The sequence below is a fragment of the Pongo abelii genome, chromosome 16 (genome assembly GCF_028885655.2).
Source record: "Pongo abelii isolate AG06213 chromosome 16, NHGRI_mPonAbe1-v2.0_pri, whole genome shotgun sequence".
In the NCBI taxonomy this organism is placed as follows: domain Eukaryota; kingdom Metazoa; phylum Chordata; class Mammalia; order Primates; family Hominidae; genus Pongo; species Pongo abelii.
In genome coordinates, this window is record NC_072001.2 from 78,572,279 (window position 1) to 78,597,460 (window position 25,182).

Consider the following 25,182-nt stretch of genomic DNA (forward strand, 5'->3'; position numbering starts at 1 on the left):
CTCAAAAAAAAAAAAAAAGACATAATCCTTGATTGGTATCTGCTTGAACAAACCAGCTATAAAGACATTTTGAGGGCCGAGTACCATGGCTCACACCTGTAATCCCAACACTTTGGGACCCCGAGGTGAGGGGATGGCTTGAGCCCAGGAGTTTGAGGCCAGCCTAGGCAACATAGTGAGACCACGTCTTTACAAAACATGAATTAGCCAGGCGTGGTGGTGTGTGCCTGTAGTCCCAGCTACTTGGGAGGCTGAGGCTGAGGATCACTTGAGCCCGGGAGGTTGGAGGCTGCAATGAGCCATGATTGTAGCCTGGGGGACAGAGTGAGACCCTGTCTATATGTGTATATATGTATATTTGGGACAATTGGGGAAATCTGGATGTGGACTAGCTATTAGATGATATTAAGAAGTTACTGTTGGCTGGGCATGGTGGCTCACTTCTGTAATCCCAGCACTTTGGGAGGCCGAGGCAGGCAGATTACTTGAGGTCAGGAGTTCAAGACCAGCCTGGCCAACAAGGCGAAACCCCGTCTCTACTAAAAATATGAAAATTAGCCAGGCATGTGGCACACGCCTGTAATCCCAGTTACTCGGGAGGCTGAGGCAGGAAAATCACTTGAACTCGGGAAGTGGAGGTTGCAGTGAGCAGAGATTTCGCGACCGCACTCCAGCCTGGGTGACACAGTGAGACCCTGTCTCAAAAAAAGAAGTTACTGTTAACTAATTTCTAATAACTTAGATATTATTAGATATTGTCAACCAATATCAAGTTGTTAATTCTATTCATTTATTTTGGCAGAAGTATTTTAAAGTAAATTAGACAAATCATGACATTTCATACCCAATACTTTAACATGCATCTCTAAAAACCAATTTCTTACAAAGCCACATAATTTTATTACGCCTAATAAGGAGACGTAGCAGGGTAGTGTGGAGGGGAAATCGTGGCGATGGGTTAGGTATACACTTAGAATGAAGTGCAGACTCCACACGGAGGCTCTTCCGAGGCCCAACCGGACCTGACCTGGGCCCTGTTTGCTTCTCTGTCTCCACCTGCCAGCATTACCCGCAGCTACACTCCAGCCACACAGGACTTCTTTGAGTTCTTTCAGTGACCAATCTCTTTCTCCCGTCAGGGCCTTTGCACTGGCGGTTCCTTCCGCCGGACATGTCGGGTTTCCTCGTTTTTCCGGGCTGGCGCCTTCTGATTTCAGAGACTCTCCGCAGCAGAACCATCTCAAGTGGGTCTACCTCTTCGCCTTTTTTTGTTGTTGTTGTTGCTTGGCTGCACTTCTGACCGGGCAGGCAGTGATGATGTTTGTTTATGAGTTAGGTCTGACTGTTCGTTGGTGCTTAGGATCCCCACCGGGTCCCTAGGGCCTGTGCGTACCGCGCACCTGTGCACGTCTTGCGCGCAGCTGCAGGCGACTCCGCTCTGGCTCGTCGCTGCTATTTCCTGCTGGGGGTGCAGACCCTGTCCCAGGCTAGCTGGGTGACTTCCCCCAACCGCAGAGACAGCGGCGACCCGGGGCCTCAGACCTGCCCCCGCATCCCGCTGGCGCCAGGCAGTGGGAAGTCAGGTTCTTCCGCCACCTCCCAGCCAGGTAACTGCCCCGAAGCCTGGAACCCCCCCAGTTCGGGGACCCCACCCCGAAGAGTCGCTACCGCTTCCCTGAGGGACTACACCTCCCAGCGGCTCCCAGCGCGCTCCCGGGCACCGCCCGTTCTGGCGTTAACCCTTTAGTGGCTGCAGTGGCGACGAGCGGAACGGAGTGCGGGTTCCCGGGGAGGGGGCGTGCAGGATCGGGGTGCGGGGGGTGCGCTGTAGGGCTAAGGAGAGGATGGGCTTTGGCGGGCCCTGAGGAGGAGGGGAGTCAGGATTAACCGAGGATAGGGTCGCAGCAGGGGCATGGGGAGGACCGGCCCTAGAGCGCCGCTCCTCCCCAAAACTAGGATTTGGAGCCTCACGTTCTCCCTCAAAACGAGCCCTGTGGGTGCCAGGCCAGGGGCGGCGCCCAGGTGTGGAGGGGGCAAGGTACGGGCGTCTGCCGTCGCTAAGTGCCCCCTTCCACTTAAGGCACACCTTCGCCTCCGATTCCGAACAGCCCGCGGACAGAGGCAAGTGGCAAAGCGGGGAGAGCGAAGGTGAGGAGTCGATACGCCCCACCCTAGGGACCAGGCGCTGTCTCGGGCCCTTTCCCTCCCCCAGGCCCGGGGCCGGAGCTCGGGGAGCCCTTCCTGGTGGCGCCGTTCTCCTGCGGAGCCACGGGGAGCGGCTCCAGCGCATGGCGGCAGCCCCCGCCCCGCCTCGTCCTGGCCCCTGCCCTGACCCGGGGGCGGCCGCGGGGATGTCCGGCCCGTGGGGCAGGCCCGGTGCTCGCTGCGGCCGAGCGGCTGATCCCGCCGCTACCCGGCGCCAGGCCGAGCTTCGCTCTTTCCCTTGGTGGTGAACGGCCAGATCCAGGCGCGTCCTAAGTGGGTGGGGTGGGGGCGCAGGGAGGGGCGGCCACGCGACCCTAAGACCCTTTAAGATGGTGGGAGGGCCTGGAGAAAGAGACAGCGTGTGCAGAGGGGGTGCCCCCTCAGATGGGGGGTCAGGAAGTCTCCCTCAAGTGTCCGGGACAGAGGGACAGCAGGGGCCAAGGCGGAGATGAGATCAGTGAGTGAGGGGAGGCCGGAGGAAGTAAGGCTGCAGCCTCGGCCCTGCAAGGGTTTAGACTTTCCTCTAAACGCGGCGGAAGCCCATGGAAGGAAGCGGTTAGCAGCAAGGCAGAGTCCTGCTCCCTCTGCAGCCCCAGCTCCCAGCGCCCTGGGCTTTCCAGGCACTTGTCCGGGTAGGGGATTGAGGGCCGTGGCCAGGCCCGCACTTTCCTGCCAGCCGCAGCTGGCCACATGCCCATCTGACCCTCCGGGTTCTCCTCTAAAAATGGAGCTGACAGCCCCTACCTCACAAAGTCCACACCGGGCTCAACCCGCTGCCTTCCTCCCCAACAGGACTCTTGTCACCCTCCCTCAGGATGCCTGAGGGCCCTGAGCTGCACCTGGCCAGCCAGTTTGTGAACGAGGCCTGCAGGGCGCTGGTGTTCGGCGGCTGCGTGGAGAAGTCCTCTGTCAGCCGCAACCCTGAGGTGCCCTTTGAGAGCAGTGCCTACCGCATCTCAGCTTCAGCCCGCGGCAAGGAGCTGCGCCTGATACTGAGCCCTCTGCCTGGGGCCCAGCCCCCCCAGGAGCCGCTGGCCCTGGTCTTCCGCTTCGGCATGTCCGGCTCTTTTCAGCTGGTACCTCGCGAGGAGCTGCCACGCCATGCCCACCTGCGCTTTTACACGGCCCCGCCTGGCCTCCGGCTCGCCCTGTGTTTCGTGGACATCCGCCGGTTCGGCCGCTGGGACCTTGGGGGAAAGTGGCAGCCGGGCCGCGGGCCCTGTGTCTTGCAGGAGTACCAGCAGTTCAGGTAGGGCCAGCACCAGGTGTGATGAACATAGTCGCGGGCTCCACACCTGGCTCTGTTAGTGCCTTCTTGGCCAACAAGGGACGAGTCCCTGCCCCTTCTGGGCCTCAGTTCCCTCATCTGCAGATCAAGACAGTATCCCTCTCCTGGGTCAGCTCCCTGAGCCAATGGACATGGAAACTCAAAACTAATTGGGGGCCAGGTGTGGTGGCTCACGTCTGTAATCCCAGCACTTTGGGAAGCCGAGGCGGGCAGATCATGAGGTCAGGAGTTCGAGACCAGCCTGGCCAGCATGGTGAAACCCTGTCTCTACTGAAAATACAAAAATTAGCCGGGCATGGTGGCACATGCCTGTAACCCCAGCTACTTGGGAGGCTGAGGCAGGAAAAGTGCTTGAGCCGGTGAGGCGGGGGTTGCAGTGAGCTGAGACAGCACCACTCCACTCCAGCCTGGGCAACAGAGCACGACTCTGTCTCAAAAAATAATGATAATAATAACTGATGGGAGAGGAGAGAGGAGAGCCAAGAGGAGGATGGGTAGGCACTGCCCTGAGGACATATGGCCAGTTAGTGTCAGAGAAGCTGGGTCTCCCACCTACAATCCCACACCACCTCTCAGGGCTCCCAGGAGGCTGAGAAGGTGGAAGGGCTTTAATATGGTAAGTGAGGCTGAGCGGAATTGTTTCAAGGGGATGGGGAGGGGACTACCTCATGACATGGCTTCTGCCTTGGGCTTTGTGGTCTCCCACATCCGGCCTGCCCACTACTCTGTGTCCTGTGGTCTCCTCTGCGCCACTTCCCTGCTTGCAGGAGGGTATAACAGCCGCACCTGGGATGCGATGCAGGTCACCTCAGATGGCACAGTGTTGGCCACTTCCTTTCCTCTGAAGAGGAAACGTGTATGAGTCTCTGCTTCATGCCAGGCCTTGTTCTAGGGGCTCGGGGTACAGCAGTGAGCAAGATGAGTGTGGTCCCTGCTCCCACAGAACTGACGTTCACATAGGATAGGGGAATGAGAAATGGACCCAGGCCTTAGGAAAACCCAACAGGTGAAGGAGGTAGAGGATGACTTGGCCGAGGGTGGGAGTACATTAGCAATGGCCACTCTAGGGAGGTTTGAGCTGAGGCCTGATTGATGAGAAGGAGCCAACCAGAGGAAGGCATTGGAACTTTCAAGAGTCACAAATGCAGAGGCCTGGAGTAGGCTTGGCAAGTTCTCCCTTTCTGGGGGATGCTGTGCGTCCATTGGCCCTTAGGAGACTTGGATAGCCTGTGGGATGGGTTGGAGATGTCTCTGGTGCCTTAGAAGAAAGTTGACCCCTGGCCTTCCCATGTGTGAACCCCAAGCACATCCCCAGGGAAACATCTGTCTTTGGTCCTGGATTCCTCCCACCTCAGCCTTCCTGGGGAGTCACGCCACAAGTTAATTCTGCCAGCTGGCTCTGAAGTGTCTCTCAAACCACGAGCATTTGGGCTGTTTTCTTAGTCCTCCAGCTGGGGCGTGTGGCAACTGGCTTTCCTCAGGGATCAGAGCACCTCCCAGGCTACCCTTGTACCTTCACCCCAGAACTCTGTCTTCTGGCCCACTCATCACACCCATTAGTCAGTGTTGCCATGACCCTTTTCTGCAAAGAAACAAGATGCACATCCTCTTCACGGTGAGGAGGGGAGACCCATGACCCTTGGAGGTGGGGTGGGGGCTGCTAGGGCCCTCACTGGTACTCCACATATCTCCTGCACAGAGCCAGACAATATCCAGGATCTTGAGAAGAATGGACCCTGCCAATGGCAAACCCACATATAGTCTCTAACCCACCACAAATGCTATACAGGGAGCTCCAGACTGCAAACACACTTGAGGTCCTGTGGCCACACTGTTCTCATGTCCTGTGGAGTCTGAGGTGATAAACACACAACCTCATGTTGCCTTTTTTTTTTTTTTTTTTTTTTGAGACAGGGTCTCACTCTGTTGCCCAGGCTGGAGTACAGTGGCGCCATCACAGCTCATTGCAGCCTCAACCTCCAGGGCTCAGGTGATTCTCTCACCTCAACCTCCTGAGTAACTGGAACCACAGGAGCACATCACTAAACCCCTGGCTACGTTTTAAATTTTTGGTAGAGATGGGGTCTTCCTTGTTGCCCAGGCTGGTCTCCTGGGCTGAAGTGATCCTCCTGCTTCAGCTTCCCAGAATGCTGGGATTACAGGTGTGAGCCACCACACCAGCCTCATGTTACTTTAGATCAGTATTTTTCACCTTTCACAATGAATTTATTTTTAATTTTGTTTTTATTTTTTGAGATGGAGTCTCGCTGTGTGGCCCAGGCTGGAGTGCAATGCCGCGATCTCAGCTCACTGCAACCTCCTCCTCCCAGGTTCCAGAGATTCTGCTGCTTCAGGCCTCCCAAGTAGCTGGGATTACAGGCACCCACTACCATGCCTAGCTAATTTTGAATTTTTAGTAGAGACAGGGTTTCACCATGTTGGCCAGGCTGGTCACGACCTCCTGACCTCAAGTGATCTGCCCGCCTCGGCCTCCCAAAGTGCTGAGATTACAGGCATGAGCCACTGCACCCGGCCATCCTTTCACAATGAATTTAAATCCCTTGATGTTCCCAATAACAGACAGAAAAACTAGGGCAGGGAGAAGAAGAACTGGAGCTCCCAGTTTCCTTCCCCTTGCACCCAGAAACAGGTTCTCTGAGCCCCTCTCCCCATCCCATGGAGGGTGGGGATGGGTCTTATGCACCCAGACTGTGTCCCTCCAGGGAGAATGTGCTACGAAACCTAGCGGACAAGGCCTTTGACCGGCCCATCTGCGAGGCCCTCCTGGACCAGAGGTTCTTCAATGGCATTGGCAACTATCTGCGGGCAGAGATCCTGTACCGGTCAGCAAGCAGGCATGGGCATGGGGACTGGGGTGGGCCAGGTATGCCCACATTCCCCACTGCCTAGCATGGCTTCCCCTGCCCCCACTACAGGCTGAAGATCCCCCCCTTTGAGAAGGCCCGCTCGGTCCTGGAGGCCCTGCAGCAGCGCAGGCCGGTGAGCCCAGAGAGGGATGGAGCACACGTGCTGGCACACTGGTGTCCACATGGGCCGGCAAGGAGATGGGTGGGGTCAGGTGTCCCCAGCTTAGCTCAACAACGGGGGCAGGGAGGGGATGAACTGCCCAAGGTCTGGCCAAGCTCAGAGGGAAGGTCAGCTGCCTTTTCATGGCCCCGCTGACAGACAGGTCCTGCCCCTGCCCCTTCCTCAGAGCCCGGAGCTGACCCTGAGCCAGAAGATCAGGACCAAGCTGCAGAATCCAGACTTGCTGGAGCTATGTCACTCAGTGCCCAAGGAAGTGGTCCAGTTGGGTGAGGCCAAAGATGGCAGCAACCTCTGCTTCAGCAAATGATTGTGTAACCCTGGGGCACTTGTCCCTCTCTGGACTTGATTCACCGATTTGGAAGTTTGTAGCCCCAGCTGTTACTCCATGGACTAGGCCTCCTCACTTGTCAATAGTGTTTCCAGGCTGGGCGCAGTGGCTCGTGCCTGTAATCCCAGCACTTTGGGAGGCCGAGTGGGGTGGATCACCTGAGGTCAGGAGTTTGAGACCATCCTGGCCAACATGGTGAAACCCCATCTCTACTAAAAATGCAAAAAATTAGCCGGGCATGGTGGCGGGCACCTGTAATCTCAGCTACTTGGGAGGATGAGGCAGGAAAATCGCTTAAACCCAGGAGGTGGAGGTTGCAGTTGAGATGAGATCGTGCCATTGCACTCCAGCCTGGGCAACAAGAGCAAAACTCCATCTCAAAAAAAAAAAAAAAAGTGTTTCCTCCAAGCTGCCCATGAGACAGGCAGGACAAGGATTCTTTTATATATTTACACACATACATACACACATGCGCGTATATATATATCTTTGGTAGAGATAGGATCTTGCCACGTTGCCTGGACTAGCCTCAAACTGGGCTCACGTGATCCTCCCACATGTGCCTCTAAGTAGCTAGGACTACAGGCTCACACCACGGCACCGGGCTAATTGTTAAAATTTTTTTTTGTAGAGACAGGGTCTCCCTATGTTGCCCAGGCTGGTATTGAACTCCTGGCCCCTAGGGATCCTCCCACCTAAGCTTCCCAAAGTGTCGGGATTACAGGTGTGGCCACTGCACAGGGCCAGGACAAGGATTCTTAATCCCAGTCCAGGATGGGAAACCCATGGCCGAGTGGGAAGAAACCAGCTGAGGTCACATCACCAGAGGAGGGAGAGTGTGGCCCCTGACTCAGTCCATCAGCTTGTGTAGCTGAGGTCTGGGCCAGGTCTAACCAGGCTCCCCACTCCTCCCAACCTGAGCCTGCCCTCTGATCTCTGCCTGTTCCTCTGTCCCACAGGGGGCAAAGGCTACGGGTCAGAGAGTGGGGAGGAGGACTTTGCCGCCTTTCGAGCCTGGCTGCGCTGCTATGGCATGCCAGGCATGAGCTCCCTGCAGGACCGGCATGGCCGTACCATCTGGTTCCAGGTTGGGCCCTACTGTTCACACAGGCAGAGACCCCAGGAGGCTGATGGGTGGAAACGTGGGGTCACAAGAACTGGGGTGGTGATGCTCAGGGTCTGTCTAGACCCTCCAAGGACCACACTGTTCCTGAGGGTCACATCCCTCCCCTCCCTTGCATCCCAGGGTTGCAGCTAGTGGAAGTAGCCCAAGGCAGGTAGCCCAAGTGAAAGTAGCCAAGGGCAGAGCAGCTTTGCTGATGTGGACTCTAACATGGGGGATGTCCCAGAGGCTTCCTAGGGGAGAAGCTACACCGATCTGGATGGGTGTGTGTGAGTCCTGCCTCTCCAAGGAATACTGCCCCTGTGCCAACCCAGGCTGATTCCTGAATTATCCCCATCCCATTTTAGGGGGATCCTGGACCCTTGGCACCCAAAGGTAAGCTATTCCTAATGTAATAGGCTGAGAGAGCAGAAAGGACTTCACGTCTGCAAGGGCTATAGCACCCTTCTCCACCCTATCCCCCTGCAACCCTGGGAGTCACACCCCTGGGCAGGATAGGACCCTCCAACTCCAACACCAGTGTCCTGCAGGGCGCAAGTCCCACAAAAAGAAATCCAAGGCCACACAGCCGAGTCCTGAGGACAGAGTGGAGGTATGGCTGCCTGCTCTCGCCTCCTCCTCCCCTGCACTCTCCAGCCCTGGCTGCCCCTCCCAGGCAGCTGCCTTATCCTAAGAGGGTGGGGGGAGTGGTGGGCCCTAACCAACCTCTGAACTGCTCTCTGAGCCCCTCAGGGACCCGTGTCTCCTCCATCCAGGACCCTTCGCCTCCAAGCAAGGCCCCTTCCAGGACACGAAGGGCAAAGAGAGACCTTTCTAAGAGGACTGCAACCCAGCAGCCTGAGGGGACCAGCCTCCAGCAGGACCCAGAAGCTCCCACAGTGCCCAAGAAGGGGAGGAGGAAGGGGCGACAGGCAGCCTCTGGTGGGCTTTCCTCATCACTTCCAGAAACTGGCTCTACAGGAGAGGATGGGATGGTGGCCTAGGAGTGCGTGTACAAAGGTGGGAGACAGGCTGCCATGGCAGCCCCTGGGAGTCTGAGCTGACCATCTTGCCTGTTCTTCCCCCAGGCCACCGCAGACCCCGGAAGGTCAAGGCTGACACCCCATCCTTGGAACCAGAGGGGACCTCAGCCTCTTAGCAGGAGGGTCTCCTTGCTTGCACTCACCCTTTCTTATTGTCTTGCCCTGAATCTGGGGGTCTGAATTCTTGGGAGCAGGCAATACCTGAAGGTGCAAACAGGCCCTACGGCTGTTCCCTGCACAACTCTCATGGTTTTAATTGTACCCCATCTTCCATATCTTTAAAGCTCATGTAAAAAATGCTGCATTTTTAATAAACTGATAAATGTGAACTTCTTGGCACCTCTTGGTCTAAGATGGCCAGGTAGGAAGGGCCTGCTGCCTGGTCCTGGTGACAGAAGGCCCAGCTCCTCACAAGGCAAACTGAGCCTCCATCCCACTCCTCAAGTCTCTGGCTCTATCAGAGGACAGTTTGCCTCTGCAAGGACAGCCCCTCAGAGGGGGTACAAAGACCCTGGCCCCAGGCAGCCCAGGAGCCATAGCTCCTCCAATCCAGATTCTCCAGGGTCCAGGGCTGCCCCCTTATCCTGGCAGGAGCCAGGCAAAACCCACCCTTCGGCCCCTCCCCAGCCCCAGGCCCAGGCCCTTTGCCTGCTGGCACAGGGGAGGGGCTTCTCAACTCATGGTCTCTTCATTGGCTTTTGGTGGCTCGAGGTCCCCAATCTCTCTTGTGGGGGCTGCAACCCAGACCCTGCACATACAGGTACCTTAGGATCTTGCCCCTACCCACCAAATACCTGGGAAACCATCCCACCCTAGACCTCCCACCCCCACCCCAAGCCTGAGGATGGGCCCTAAGGGGACCGAGCAGCGGCTACCAGCAGGGTTCCTGATCCAAGGATTTATTCCACAAGAAGAGACTGATCCCTGCTTTAGGCTGAGGAAGCAGAAATTAGGAGTCCCCAGAGCCTTCCACAAACAAAACACCAGCCCCAGGGACTCAGTGTGGTGGAGGCTGAAGCACGAGCAACAGGGACAGCACTTGGAAGGGAGAAAAGGTGAGCTTCAGGCGGCTGTCCCGAAGGGTCAAGTGGCCAGCAGGGTCTGGTCGCTCCAAGAGATCGCAGCTGGAGAACAGGAGGGGCCGTGAAGGCTCTGCGAGGGCGAGACTCGACCCCCGCCCCCATCCCGCACAGCCACTCACAGGATGGCCTCCTGAACCGGCAGCGACAAGTGCAGCCAGCAGTCCACGTGGCTGCCGTGGGCCTCATACAGCCTCAGGACCAGCGAGCGGCGCTGGGGGCTGCTCTCCGCCTGCAAAAGAACACGGCTGGCGGGAGGGGCCGAGGGCGGGCCCAGTTCGGAACCCCGCCCCCAGCACATCCCACCCCTTGCCTGCTTGACGGTCTCCAATAAGACCGCGGGTGAAGACACGGAAAAGGCACTCCAGGAGGTGGCGGGCGCTGGGCTGGGGGCTGGCAGAGCCAACAGGGGGAAGTTTAGGCTGTAGGCAGCTTGGATAACGCCAGCATCCTGGAAAGAGCCTGGGGTACGACCAGGAAACAATGCTGGTGGAGAATGGGGGCTACCCTCCCTTGTTCCTAGAAGGGGCAGGGAGCCAGGTTGCTGGGGTTTGGGCTCAGAGAAGGGCAGAGAGGTGGCTAGGGCTGCAGGAAGGCCCCACCATCCCCAGCACTCACCCTTGTGCGGCATCAGCGCGTAGGTGAACTCGTGGCGCCCCGTGTCAGCAGTAGCGTCCGGGGCTTTAGGCGCCCGCAAGCTGCGGTTAGGAGGGCGGGTAGGCGCCAGGCTGAAGCTGGTGGAGTTGTGGTCGGGAAGACCCATTTCCCCATGCCAGCTCCCAGGTGGGTACCCCACTTACAGCGAGAGGCTGAGGATGCTGCCTCGCACTGACGCGCCATACTTGCAGTCGTTGAGCAGGGCCAGCCCGAAGCCGTGTTCTGACAGATCCATCCAGCGATGGGCCCACACCTGGAGGGCAGATCCAAGACCCACTTGGTGGCCCTGCACTCCTCTTTGTGCTCCCAGCGTCCAGAGCTCCTGTCACTAGGCCGAGCACAAGCTCTAGAACCACACAACTGAACTCCAGCTCCCACTGTACGGGGCCCTGGGCATGCCACCCAACCTAAGCCTCAGTTTCCTTTTCTGTGAAATGGGAATAAATAATAGTACTCACCTCATCGAATGATCATGAGTATCAAATTAAATGTAAAACTTGCTATTTTTTTTCCACACAGGATCTCAGTCTGTCACCCAGGCTGGAGTGCAGTGGCTTGATCTCGGCTCACTGCAACCTCCGCCTCCCGGATTCAAGTGATTCTCCTGCTGCAGCCTCCCGAGTAGCTGGGATAACAGGACATGTGCCACCACGCCCGGCTTTTTTTTTTTTTTTTTTTTGAGATGGAGTCTCACTCTGTCGCCAGGCTGGAGTGCAGTGGCACAATCTCAGCTCACTGCAACCTCCGCCTAAAGGGTTCAAGCGATTCTCCTGCCTCAGCCTCCCGAGTAGCTGGGACTACAGGCGTGTGCCACCACGTCCAGCTAATTTTTTTGTATTTTTAGTAGAGACGGGGCTTCACCATGTTGTCTAGGATGGTCTCGATCTCTTGACCTCGTGATCCGCCCGCATCTGCCTTCCAAAGTGCTGGGATTATAGGCCTGAGCCACTGTGCCCGGCCAATTTTTGTATTTTTTTTTTTTTTTTGAGACAGAGTCTCGCTCTGTCGCCCAGGCTGGAGTGCAGTGGCACGATCTCGGCTCACTGCAAGCTCTGCCTCCCAGATTCACGCCATTCTCCTGCTTCAGCCTCCCAAGTAGCTGCAACTACAGGCGCCCACCACCACGCCTGGCTAATTTTTTGTATTTTTAGTAGAGACGGGGTTTCATCGTGTTAGCCAGGATGGTCTTGATCTCTTGACCTCGTGATCCGCCCACCTCGGCCTCCCAAACTGCTGGGATTACAGGCGTGAGTTACCACGCCCGGCCCAATTTTTGTATTTTTAGTAGAGATGGGGTTTCACCATGTTGGCCAGGCTGGTCTTGAACTCCTGACCTCAGGTAATCCACCCGCCTCAGCCTCCCAAAGTGCTGGGATTACAGGTGTGAGCCACCGTGCCTGGCCAATGTAAAGCATTTAGTACAATGCCTGGCACACACATTAGGAAGCAGCAAATGTTGATTATCCTCTTCCTCCCCAGCCTGTTCCACACAAGCAGTCTCCCCAGCCAGGGAGGAGTCCAAGGCCACCCCCACCCTGCCATGTCAGACCTCAAATCGAGCCCAGTCCCAAGAGGTATTGTAGTGGGTAGGTCGCTGCAGGTGCCCAAACTGGATCTCGTAGGTGGCCTGGGAACTCCGCACGCGAGCAGGAAACTCCACCTTCAGGAACTTGTGGGCCTCATGCCAGTGTACCTGGGAGCGAGAAGGAGGGCGGAAGTCAGGGAAGGAAGAGACACACCAAGGCCTGGGGCTGGCCCCTCCTTACCAAGCACACTTGGGGAAAACAGCCACCCCCTAACCCCCCGCTACCTCGGTGTGGAAGCGGACATAGGGGCAGCCAACGTCCAGCACAACCTCCTGGCTAAGCCGACTGTTGGGGCTGATCTGTAGCAAGAACCAGGCGCTGCCCCGCAGGCCGCCCTCGGTGCCCACTGCCAGGGTCCCTGCCTGGCCCAGCACAGGCTTCCTATGGGACAGGGGTGGACATACTGATCCAGAGCAGCCTGTGTTCCCACTACCTCCACCATCCCCACATGCTGCCCAGCCCATACCGTGTCTCCAGGTGGTAGTCCATGACGTCCCATGCATCCCAGTACAAGGGGACATCATCAAATAGCACAAACTGGTTCCCCACGGCACCCTCGGCAATGGCCTCCCTGGAAGGACATGGGATTGGTGCTGTACAACCAACTGACCTCGCTCTCTCCAGCTGCTCTTGGTGGGGTAGGGTGGAGTGAGTAGACCCAGCGGACAGGGGACTACTGCCCAGCCTGCCCTGCTCCATGTGTGGGTTCCAGCCCAGAGCCACTGGTGGGCTGCTGTGGGCAGTGTTATGGCCAGGGGAGAGAGGAAATGGGCTGGGGTCTACTTGCCAGGCACTGGGAAAGGGCAGTGAGGAGTTGGCACCTGCCAGAGGCCACCAGGACCAAGGACGTCAGGCGGCCAGTTGGGTCCAGCTTCACTCGGATGATGCCATTGTCCAGAGTCACGGAGCCGTCAGTCTTTGTGGGAGGAGGCCTTGAGGCTGAGTCTGTAGGGGCTTCCCACACCAAAAGTCTTCCCACCCCAACCCCAGCCCCGCCTCACCACTTGCTCCAGGCAGGGGTGCTCAGGACCCTCAGTTGTTAGAAAGTATCCCAGCACAGCTCCTGCCCCCCAGGACATGCAGGACTCACCTCTTGCACTACGAACACAGGCTGCTGGGGCAGCAGGGGCTGCAGCGAGGTTGGGGGAGGAACAGGAGCATAGCCCATGCTGGGCACTGTCACCAGGGCTGGGGGTGAGGCCTGGGCATCAGTGCAGCCTTCCTGACCTTTCAGGAAGCTTGCGCAGGTGGGGATGGGGTGGTGGAAGATGTGCTACTACTCTCCATTCAAGGGCACCCAGATCCCTAGGGGTATCCCAGGCCTGATCTGTCTGGCCTCCATCCTTCCTGCTGCAGTAGCAACCCTTCCCCTCAGCTCATACCTAGGCTGTGGGCCCCGCCTGGTTTGGGCAGGGCCATCACTTCGGTCCGCTTCCAGGGCAGCGTGTTGACGATGAGGAGGCCCTCAGGACCTGGCTCCCCAGCACACAGGGCTGCGGCTGCGGCGCTGAGCAGTGTATTGCCATGGGAACGGATGTCTGAGGAAAGACTGGCTGGTCATAGGTGGGCAACAGGTCTGGAATGAGCCCATGGGTATCCCACAGGGGACACTACGGGCTCAGCCCTGGGGTTGGAGAGAGCAGACAGGACTATTGTGAGCCTAACCTTCATAGTGGCACATGGCTTCCTCTGCCACCATCTGGATGCAGCTTCCAGTCACCACATCATGGAACTGGTTCAGAAGCAGGAGCCTGCAGGGGCCAAGGGCAGGGATGGGAAGGCTGGGAGGGGCAGGCACAGAGGTATCTGCAGTGAGCAGTCAGGTGGGTGGCAGGGGCAGAACTGGGCTGACCTCCAGAGGTGCTGCAGCTGGGCTGCTGGGTATAGGAACTGGGCACTGCGGGCCAGGGCCAGGCTACTGAGCAGCTCCACGTCGTGCAGGATCCGCTCACATTCCCGGTTCCCCTTCTTGATCTGAGCCCAGGATGGGAAGATTAGTCTGGAGCCTGCTTAGGTGTCCCAGGACACCTTCCAAAGCCCTCCCTTGCTCAGAATCCCTGAGGACTCCCCAAGGGCCTTGTGGAGAAGGCCTCTGGCGGGTGACCTGCCTTAAATGCCTTCCCTCTTCTCCCCGCAGCCCAAACCCCTCTTTCTTCAGGGGTTTCTGCCTCCTTCAAGCTTTCTTGACCAACCCAGGTCTTGAACTTCTCTCCTCCAAACTTCTCTTCCCCTACATCTGGCCTGGGCTCTGTCCCCTGCTGCCTTCTCTGACCCTCTGCAGATCAAGGGCACACCCTCCCTGCACAGCCCTACAACCTCCCCCTGACCTGGGCATGGGTGGTGTATGTGCCATTGTGCAGCTCCAAGAAGAGCTCCCCAACCCACGTGCACAGCTGCTCTGAGTCACTCTCCAGTGCTGAGAAGAGCTGTCTTGGAGAAGATAGCTGCACCCTGAGGAGACCACAAGCCTAGGTCTCCCAGCCTTGGAGACCACATGGCTCACCCTTCTTCCACACCAGAGCAAAGGATCCAGCTCCTACAGAGAGGAGCCACTCCAGAAAGCTCCCCGTTCACAGATTGCCAGCCCTGGACGCCCTAGGAGAGCCTCTCTCTCTGGTGGGCTGGAGCCCTTACCAGCTTCAGCTTTTCCCCCACCCACCCCCAGGGTGGAAGTTTGGAGGAACCCGTGGTCTAGGATTGGGACAGGACAAGGTCCAGAGGAGGGGTTGGGCCCAATGTCTGAGGGAAGGCAGGGCTCATGGCAAGGGCCCAGGGTGGGGCTAAAGGAGAGCCAAGGCCCGGCCTGACCTGGGCAGCCCATCCGTATTGCTCAGGCGCTTCAGGCGGTCCAGCATGGTCTGGGTGGGGCCACCACCCCCATCCCCAAAGCCAAAGAGGAAGGCACTGTGGTTGGCCCGCCCCTTGTCCCGGTTGTTGGCCACGGTCTTCAGCACCTAGACAGGTGAGGGCAGGCCAGCATGGATCAGCCTGGGACAAGCCAACCCTCTCCAGCCTGCCCCTACCCCACCACCCTAGGTGACCCCTCACCTCCTCCACGCTGCCCTGCATCCCATAGGAGTCGCCAGGTGGGAAGTGGACCAGTACACGGGAGCCATCCAGCCCCTCCCAGAAAAATGTATGGTGCTACCAGCAGGGAAACAGAGGCAGGGCAGAGAGGCCAGAGTCAGGGCTGAGGCAGAGCCAGGCCTTCCAGACTTGGTCCTGCCCCTGCCTGCTATGTGACCCTGGCAGAGGCAGAGTGAGGGTTTGGTGGTCTGTCTAGGACCCCACAATAAGGGGGAGAGGCAAATGGGCCAGGCGGGACTGAGGCCCACTCTGACCCTGACCCCCCTGGGGCCTGCTTACTGGGAAAGAGTTCACCAAATTCCAGCTCAATTTCTGGCTGAGAAAGCGCCTGATGCCACAGCCGTGCATGATCTGGGGGAGCTGTGCTGAGTAGCCAAAGGTGTCTGGCAGCCAGAACTGTGGAGAAAGAGGATCCTGGAGTGCAGAAACCAGAGCTCCAGGCGGACTCACCCCAGCCTCAGCCCCTCAGCACTCCAAGTCGAACGCCAGCCCCACTTGCCCACAGCCTGGTGTAGCAGCTCTCAGCCTACCTCGGAGCACATCTTCCCAAACTCCTGCAGAAAGAAGTTCTGGCCCTGCAGAAACTGCCTCACCATGGCCTCTCCACTGGGCAGGTTCCCATCCTGGCAGTGAAGGAAGTGGGAGGCAACGCAGGTCAGCGCCGGACGGGGAGCAGGCAGGCGCTCAGGCCAACCAGATCCCTGCAGGAGAAGCCAGGGCTGCTCAAACATGGGAGTTACAGCCAGAACTCAGGAAGGGCCCCTGTCCTTCAGGCCTGACTGTCCATCTGCCTGAGGGGGTGCCTAGGAGCGCTGGAGTCTCTCCTCCCCCTTGAAGTCCCAAGGCCTTGAGATCCCAGGGACTAACAAGCCAGCCCTGCCACACAGCGGGGATGAGTGGCCTGTGGAAACTCACCAGCAAAGCCGGGAGGGCTGGGACTACCTGAGGGAAGGCTGTTGTCATACGGTTCAAGGCTGAGGAGTGCCCAGTGCACTTACCATCTCCACCCAGGTGCCCCCCACAGGCACAAACTGCCCACGGCACGCAAACTCCTGGAGGCGGGAGTACAGGCCAGGATAGCGGCTCTTCACCCACTCCAGCTGCTGAGCCTGTGGGCAGGTTGAAGGGAGCTGGGACCAGAGTGACAAGGGCCCCACCCAGGACTGAGCATATGGGACTCAGTGGGTGGCTGAGGGTGAGAAGCAGCCCTGACCCCAGGCCCGGGAAGCCTTCAGGGCCTGTGGAGCTCCAGGGAGGGCCACATGCCTCCCTTCCCCCTCACAGCTGTCCCTCTGACCTGGGAGCAGGCAAAGATGAACTCAGGGTTCCGCTCCATGAGCTGCAGGGCCGTCACCCAGCTTCGGGCACATTTCCTCACAGTCTCTTTGAAGGGCCAAAGCCAGGCTATATGGGGAGTAGGGTGGAGGATGGAGGGAGCAGCAAGGCTGACCAGGCCTGGGCTGGGACTCCAGAGGGTCACCTAGCCCCCGTCCCATCCCAGGCCCTTCACCCTGGAAAGCCCTGTGGTGTCCCTCCTAAGTGGTCACTTCACTTCACTCCAGCGAGGTGGGAGGAGGGGCTGGGCAAAGGAGGCGGCAGTGCTATGAGGCCAATTATACAGGTCAGGAAATGGAGGCTCCAGGCCCCAGAACAGCCTCAGTCCTCTTGGGGAATTAGACATCCCCTAGAGGATCCTACGAGAAGTAGCAGGGACTACCCTGCCCCTGCATACACTTGATGTATACCTGGGAACAGAGGCATGGCTCCCAGGATGGAGCCAGCTGTCCTACCAGAGGTGCCACAGCCTCTCCTGACTCCCAGGCTGCAGTTCCTTCCTTACCAGCCCAGAACCTCTCACATCTTACCCTACATCTTGGCACAGCAGAGAAAGCCCTTGTTCTGTGATCCCAAAACTTCAGCTGCATCAGAATCAATACCTTCAGGAGCTTGTTAAAAATATGGATTTCCCGTAAAACTCAGACACTGCAAACTTGTCCAGGAAGCCTCTCTGGAATCCCCCAACCCAGTTGGAGTAAGTACCTCTCCTGTGCTCTCCAGTGCCCCAGACTCCCTACCATTGTGTCACCAACTCTGCCTGCTGAATCTGTCTCTGTAATCCTACCCTCAATATCTAGCATGGGCCCCATGAGGCATCAGATTTTGTTGAAAGAATAAATGAGGCTGGGCACGGTGGGTCATGCCTGTAATCCCAGCACTTTGGGAGGCCAAGGCAAGTGGATCACCTGAGATCAGGAGTTCGAGACCAGCCTGGCCAACGTTGTGAAACCCCGTCTCTACTAAAAATACAAAAATTAACCAGGCGTTGTGGTGGATGCCTGTAATCCCAGCTACTCAGGAGGCTGAAGCAGGAGAATCGCTTGAACCCGGGAGGTAGAGGTTGCAGTGAGCCGAGATCACGCCATTGCACTCCACCCTGGGTGACAAGAGTGAGACTCCGTCTCAAAAAAAAAAAAAGAATAAGTGAATCCAAAGCAAGCAGAGCCCACAGTCCAGCCCCCGAGCCCCATTTTACAGATGGGCAAAATGCGGGTCCAAGAGGAACAAGAACTTGCTGAGCATCACACAGTGCTTCTAGGGCACATCCAGGTCTTCAAGGGCACTCCTGCTTCCCCAACCAGCCCAACCAGCTGCTGTCCTACCTGTATCAATGTGGCAGTGCCCTGTGGCATGAATTGTGTGTTGGCTTTCACCTCCATGTTGGCCAAAGAACCTGGAGGCCAGGGCCTGGGCCACTGGGAAGGTCTCAGGCTGGTCAGGGTCACACACGTTCACCATCTGATTGGCTGTGTACAGGGCCTGGAAGCTGCGCTGGTTGTCCTTCCCGAGGCCCTGCAGCAAGGTTCTGCCCCTTAATCCCCTTTTCAAGCACAGCTTCCAGACCTAGGCCCCATTGATCTCCTCAGGGCTCTCAGCAGAGCTCCCCTGACCCCCAAACTTTTTTCCCTGCTGGTCCCCCTGCTCAGCACCGTCTCCCTCCTCCCCTTCACATAGGAAAATTCTCTCAACCCTCAAGTAGGTGGAAACCCTCGTCCTACTCTGGATTCCCAGAGTCCCATTTATCTGAGCCAAAGAACCACCTTCTTGGAGCAGGGCTCTAGAGGGTAGCAGGGGGTACAGGGGGTGTCAAGTACCTTGGCTATGCCCAGCAGCAGCTCCAGATCCACCAGGAGCATGTGGACATCCCGGTGGAACACGGCTAGCTCAGCCCGGCTCAGCTGGAACATCTTCTCAGGGTCAGGGGCTGCAATCATGCTTCCCTTCCCGGCCCCTAGGAGCCCATTGCAGGCTACTTCCACATAGAGAGTGAGGCTACAAACATGGGGAGACAGCCTCAGGCTAAGGGACTGGCACAGCACACCGGGGACTTGGGGAGGGGACACCCAGGAGGCATCCAGCTGAGCCCAACCTGTCTGCTTCCAGGATCCACTACCCAGAGGATCCCACAGTGTAACAAGAATGCATGTGGGAGGGTTGTGGTACAAACACCAGATGGATCCCATGTCCTGCTGTCAGAGAGAATAACTAGCAAAGTTTGGAACCATGTAAAGTGCACTGCTGTTTAGTCTTATATTTCCAAAGTTGTCTTTGCAAAGCACTGCCTTGGTCTTGGAACCCTCTTTGCATATTAAAAGCATGTTTGGATCTCCCAGGCTCAAACTTTTAGACCCAAGATCTAAAACCAACATGGCGAACATGGGCGGGCCATTCATTGGAGAACAGGCTGGGCTGTGGTGATGCCATACTTAGGCTTCGGAGAACAAACATGACTTCCTTAGGGAGGCCTTCCTGACTCCACTTCCCTGCTAAGTCTAGAGCAAATTCCTCAGTGGAGTACCCAGGATTTTCTTCCAGAGCCCTCAGTTTTGTAATTATACGAGTGGATCTGTCTCCCTTTGTTGGCAAGGACTATTTTATTCACTACCATACCCCCAGTGTCTGGAAGCATCTGAAACAGTATTCAATCTATATAAAATACATTCATAATGTCTAAGAAGTGTTTTTAATAGTGTCATAAAATGTCCATGTTATAACATGGAATGTAAGAAGTAAGGATACAATCTTAACTAGTAAAAACTATACCGGGATGAGCCGGGCACGGTGGCTCATGCCTGTAATCCCAGCAATTTGGGAGGCTCAGGCAGGTAGATCGCCTGAGGTCAGGAGTTTGAGACCAGCCTGGCCAACAGAGTCAAACCCCATCTCTACTAAAAATACAAAAACTTAGCTGGGCATGGTGGCGGACACCTGTAATCTCAGCTACTAGGGAGGCTGAGGCAGGAGAATTGCTTGAACCTGGGAGGCGGAGGTCGCAGTGAGCCGAAATCGTGCCATTGCACTCCAGCCTGGGTAACAAAAGTGAAACTCCGTCTAAAAAAAAAAAAACAAAAAAACCCCGCCAAAAAAACAAAAAAAACTATGCCGGAAAGATACACCAAGAACATGAATACTGGGCTGGGTGCGGTGGCTCACGCCTGTAATTCCAGCATTTTGGGAAGCTGAGACGGGCAGATTACCTGAGGTCAAGAATTTGAGAGTAGCCTGGCCAACACGGTGAAACCCTTTCTCTACTAAAAATTAAAAAAAAATAGCTGGATGTGGTGGTACACACCTGTAATCCCTGCTACTCGGGAAGCTGAGGCATGAGAATCGCTTGAACCTGGGAAGCAGAAGTTGCAGTGAGCCGAGATCGTGCTACTGTACTCCAGCCTCGGCGACAGAGGGGGACTTCGTCTCAAAAAAAAGAATATGAATGCTGAGATGTTAATAATGTTCATTTCTATTCTACAGAGTGGAATAACAGTAGTTATTTACTTCTTTGTGCTTTCCTGTATTTACCACAGGCAAACATTGCTATTATTTTTGAGACAAGGTCTCACTATGTTGCCCAGGCTGTAGTGCAGTGGTGTGATCATGGCTCACTGCAGCCTCGGCCTCCTGGGCTCAGGTGATCCTCCCACTCAGCTTCCCAGGGTAGTGTAGGTCACTGCACCCAGCCCATTATTTTTATGGTTAGGAAAAAATCATGATTTAAAGGTAAACAATGAGATGTGAGGATGATTGTGCTGGAGCAAAGGGGGGCTTATGAGATCACTCTGGGCCTCAGCTCCTCCTTGCTCACTGGTACTCCCTCCCTGACAGCACTGGTCAACCAGGGCACAGGGACTCACCTTCGGGGGTCTCTTTCCCCCAGCCTGTCAGTCAGGACATAGCTGGTCTTCTCACCCTCTTTGGTTAAACCCTAGTAGGGAGGGAAATGAGAGAGACAAGGCTTGAGGCTTTTGGACAGTTCAGGTAAAGTGTAAGCCATGGGGAGTCAGGCCCCTCCATCTGGTTCCCAGCTCTGGGTCCTCTCTCCCAAGCAGGGCCAAGATTGGCAAATCAGGGACCCTTGGCAGTAGACGCCCCAACTCCCATGGCAGCCAGCACCATGACCATCAAATAGCCCCTGTTTACCAGTGGCAAAGCCATGGTCTTATGGGAAGGGCCCTGGGAAGGGGTTAGGCAGCCTGAGTGTGGATTCTGGTGGCCTCTGCACCCCTAAATAAATACCTGAAAAGAAACTCCGTGAAGTCAGGGACAGGTTTGCCTCATTCCCTGCTACATCCTAGTGCTTAAGGGTATGGCCCAGAATGGACACCAGGGGATATTTGCTGAGCCAGTGAAGGGAGGAAGGGAGGTCTCTGCCTTCCTGCAGCCAGGAAGAACAGTCTTAACGCCAGATTGAGAGTCAGTCCAATTTGAAATGGAAGCTGTGTGAACCTGAGTGAGTCAACTAACCTCTACACATCTGTTTCTTAATTTGTAAATGGGTATAAAGTCCTACTAGATAGGAGTATAAGGACTAAACCTGATAAGGGTGGAGCATGAATAAGACACTTAATAGTGGTTATAGCTGGGGAATGGGATGGGAATGGGAATGGAGAGATCCATTACTTTAGAACTGTTTGAAATGTTTTCCTATAAGTTTGTATTATATACAATAAAAACTAAGGACCAATTGCACAGATGCCCAAGTGGCAACTTCCCTAGTCCTGAAATCCTGATACCACCCTGTGGGCAGAGCAACTCAGCTGTGGCTTCTCCAGAGTCCACAGAAGGGCTGTAGTCATTTCAGGGCTGAAATGTGGCCATACTTGGCCCTAGGGCAGGGTTCCTCACCTGGACAGGTTCTCCATCACGCCACACCAGACCTTCTCCATCACTTTCCCAGCAAAGGTGAACTTCCTGGCCCACCCATGCCTCTGGGATGGTCAGCTCCACCCGGAACCAGCAGGTCCACCATCTGCAAGAGAGCTGTTGTGATAGGCCTAGAGGTAGAAGCCCTATCCTGATATCCTTCCTTGGATAAAGTGTCCGCAGGGGCTTGAAACTCTCCAAGCATCTGCAGTATCACAAGGTACTCAGCTTCGAGTCACAAGAAAGGAGCAACAAGGTGAGAAGCAAGAGGGAAACAGGTAGAGGCGTCAAAGGTTCGTGATCCCTACGGTGCCTTTCCTAAGGGATGTCCAGAGGCGGCTACGTGGGAATGAAAACCATCCCCTGAAGACTCAGGGACCAGGGAGCTGTTCCCAGCAGAGGGTGCTGCTCGATCCCACGTAGTTGTCTAGGGCAGAGGGCAGACAACGAAGGTGTGGCTGGGAGCTGGGCTGGGACTTCCCTTAGGCCCGTGGCCCCGCCCACCCGCTGGGCGTTACCTACGTGGGTCCGAAGCTGTCGCCGACCTGCGCGGGGCGGAAGTCCCGCTGGACTGCCTCCTGGTAGGGAAGTCTCTCCGGCGTCAGGAAGCTGGAGAGCACAGCCACAGGGCAGCTGGCCCCAAAAAGCCTGCGTGGGACAGGCCGGTGGGCACATGCTGGAGGCCGCCCCGTTTCCGCCTGGGGGCCAGCTGGCCGGTGGGGCCGCACTGTCCCTGGATCCTCCGCCAAGAGGGCTGCCTAGCCGCTCCGCGGCATAGTCCATTCCCTAACCCCTCCTCCCCGGCCCCTGCCCTGCCCGCGGCGGGCACTTCGTCCCGCGGCCCGGGTGGCTGCAGCTTGGGTTTCTCCCCGGAAGGAAAGCCTGAAGCGCACGGATGCGGTCGGCCGGCTGCGGGGGACCAGGGGCCACACCTGCCGCGGAGGTTACAGTCGGTAAAGTAGAGCGGCGACACGAACTTCTCCACCCGCTCCAGCGTGGTGCGCCAGTGCTTCAAGGCCGGCGCAGCCGCCATCGCCGGGCTCTCGCTCCTCTTTCCGGAAGGCCCCTGGCGCTACCGTTCCGCTCCACGGCAGGAAACCAAAGGTTCCGGCGTCCAGAGGGCGCCTCCCAGTCCCGGGCAGCTTTTCTTGGAACACCGGCGGCTCTCGGAAGCCCAGCTGCTGTCTGAACTTTGAGCCGAGTTGGAAGCTAGAAACTGTGTTTTTGAGGCTGCCCTGTTGTCCGAGATAGTGGGCCGCAGGGAAAATCTCAAAATAAAATGGGGAATTTGACGATTAGAACTCTCGGAAGTCTCGGGACAGAGACTTAGGCCATTCGGCAAGAGGGGCGGGAGCCTCAGCTGCTGCAGACCCAGCCTCAGAAGCAGCAACCGGGAGACCTCTGGCTCTAGCTGTCGGTGAACACGGAAAGTGGTGTTTGCTTAACGTGGAGAGCCAGACTACCCGGAATAGGTGTTTTCATACCGGAAGGAGATCAGGGTTACGCCCAAGTTACTACACTTACTCGATTACACGCTTTACTGAATGTATATTGCTAACTCTTGCACATCACCAGAAACTCTGGAGTTTGAGGTAGTAGAAGAGTCATGGCATTGACGATCTCAATGGAAAAATGTATTTCACCATACAGGACTGTAGAGTCCAGGGAAGCCATTAATACCAGAAACAGACCTCCAGTTTCATTCTCATCCCTAGTACTCCACCGACAGCTTTTTTTCTCCTGGGGTTGCCAAGAGAGTCTTTGTCTATAAAATCATTAGGAACAAAAAAAAATACACAAGATTAGCCCTGATATTTTAATGGAAATACTGACCAAGTTTACAACATTTCAAATGCAGATCACACGGAAAGGTGACTAAGTACAGAATAACAAATGTGATTTAAAATAAAGATAACCTGCTGCTGCATATAATACAGGTTGGGTTTAGAGCTTGGAGCTCAGATGTCAGACAGCAGGAGGAATAAAAATGCTACTTGTGAAAACCCAGGCTGTAGGTAAAACTTACTCTTCTGTTGGTTGCACTGGTGGGTTGGGACCTTCTCCTGAACTGGCCTTGAAATCCTATCCTGACCTGCAGGCAAGTGCTCTGGACAAAACACTGTGCAGGGGCAGCAACAGCTGGGGCTGACCCTGATCACACCCCACCAATTTCCCCTATGGTTTCAGGTCAACATGACCTTTCTTGAGGGAACACAGGGGATAGGTGAATTATTTGAGAAAACCTCAAGATCTTTCCCCTAAATCAGTACACATGACCACCGCCAAGTCAGACACTGCCCCAGCTTTGCCCTAAAATCTCATCCCACAAAGCTCTTTTTGGCACCCTACACTTTGGCTCACAGTCTCCTCTCCCCAATACAAAAAAAGCCTAAAATCAGGCCAGCTCTGGTGGCTCACACCTGTAATCTCAGCACTTTGGGAGGCCGAGGCGGGAGGACAGCTTGAGGCCAGGAGTTTGAGACCAACCTGGGCAGCATAGCAAGACCCTGTCTCTACAAAAAGTTAAAAAATTAGCTGGGTGTGGTGGTATGCAGCTACTCAAGAGGCCGAGGTGGGAGAATTGCTTGAGCCTGGGAGGTCAAGCCTGCAGTGAGCTATGATCGTGCCACTGCACTCCAGTGTGGGTCATAAAGCGAGACTTTGTCTTTAAACAATAAAAGCCTAAAATCAGAGAGGTCTACCATGTGTTTTGAAAATCCAGGAGCCAAAAAATTTGTTTTTCTTTTTGGTGGTGGTGGTGATTTTTAACTAAAAAGCAAACATAAAACACACAGAACATTGCTGGTTACAACTAAGACTTGCGTAATGGTTGCTGAAGAAAAATCCACCAGAGTACTGGGAGGGGCTCAGTTGGTCTTTGTTCAGAAAGTCCAGGTTAACCACATAGAAAAATCCTAATCATTCATGTTTAAATGTCTGCTAGTTTAAATTTATGTAATTAAAAAAATAGGTATCCCATTTCAAATTTTCTCCCTCCCAACTCCATTTATAAGGTATACCACATGCCTTATACACACTTTTTTTCAAACACTGGTTTGGTATTTAAGTTGCTCACCCCCATCCATCACCAATGTGAATAAGAAAAAATATATAGAAATACAAACTACATAGCTTGACAACTTACCCAAATATAAAATATTTTCAGATTATTTGAACAAGGGAAAAAAACATGTACGAAAAGACTTAAGTATTCTAAGGTTTTGGAATATTTTGATTTGGGACAAGTAACAAGTATTTAAAGCAAAATTCTGTTTCTACCCTGGATAAGGAACTGAAGTCAAAATCCCTGCTTCACAGTATTTTCTGGTGAGGACAAGGGACCGTGGGTTGAGAGTTTATTCCTTAAGTAAGAACCAAGCTTTATTTATTTACAAAAAAAAAAAAAAAAAAAAGTTGGGGGCAAAGGGGAAGACAAGTTTTACACAAAAGTACTACAATGGTAACTCCCTTTGGTAAAAAGTGTAATAAATGTCTTGTACATCTGTTCATAGGTACTAAATCTGAAGCCACATAGTACTATGGTACACAAGAAGCTAGAGC

The 25,182-nt window shown here is 55.5% G+C and overlaps 2 protein-coding genes across 32 annotated transcripts; one reads left to right on the plus strand and one right to left on the minus strand.

Moving 5' to 3' along the window:
* Positions 1-774: 774 nt before the first annotated feature.
* NEIL1 (nei like DNA glycosylase 1) lies at positions 775-9,343 on the plus strand. Of its 11 annotated transcripts, none has more exons than XM_063716232.1 (11): positions 775-1,244; positions 2,081-2,148; positions 2,998-3,454; positions 6,217-6,336; positions 6,430-6,493; positions 6,708-6,807; positions 7,829-7,956; positions 8,340-8,367; positions 8,523-8,584; positions 8,748-8,913; positions 9,060-9,343. In XM_063716232.1, exons 3-11 carry the CDS (start codon positions 3,021-3,023, stop codon positions 9,128-9,130), a joined length of 1,173 nt encoding a protein of 390 aa, XP_063572302.1. In that variant the 5' UTR covers positions 775-1,244; positions 2,081-2,148; positions 2,998-3,020; the 3' UTR covers positions 9,131-9,343. The 11 variants fall into 11 exon arrangements, with proteins under 11 accessions (XP_063572302.1, XP_054388907.1, XP_054388910.1 ...); XM_054532933.2 differs by lacking the exon at positions 8,340-8,367 and adding an exon at positions 1,337-1,607 and having other exon boundaries at positions 1,160-1,244; XM_054532932.2 differs by lacking the exon at positions 8,340-8,367 and having other exon boundaries at positions 775-1,607.
* A 554-nt stretch (positions 9,344-9,897) lies between these two features.
* On the minus strand, positions 9,898-25,008 carry MAN2C1 (mannosidase alpha class 2C member 1). Of its 21 annotated transcripts, none has more exons than XM_054531225.2 (27): positions 22,554-25,008; positions 22,144-22,269; positions 21,604-21,727; positions 20,613-20,683; positions 20,054-20,101; positions 18,576-18,753; positions 18,084-18,273; positions 16,721-16,827; positions 16,422-16,532; positions 15,954-16,046; positions 15,703-15,819; positions 15,385-15,480; positions 15,145-15,290; positions 14,664-14,787; positions 14,189-14,310; positions 14,002-14,087; positions 13,719-13,874; positions 13,427-13,524; positions 13,158-13,252; positions 12,803-12,907; positions 12,561-12,717; positions 12,300-12,443; positions 10,894-11,003; positions 10,712-10,791; positions 10,407-10,486; positions 10,216-10,325; positions 9,898-10,138 (listed from the first exon to the last, which is right to left on the minus strand). In XM_054531225.2, exons 1-27 carry the CDS (start codon positions 22,652-22,654, stop codon positions 10,012-10,014), a joined length of 3,102 nt encoding a protein of 1,033 aa, XP_054387200.2. In that variant the 5' UTR covers positions 22,655-25,008; the 3' UTR covers positions 9,898-10,011.
* Positions 25,009-25,182: the final 174 nt, after the last annotated feature.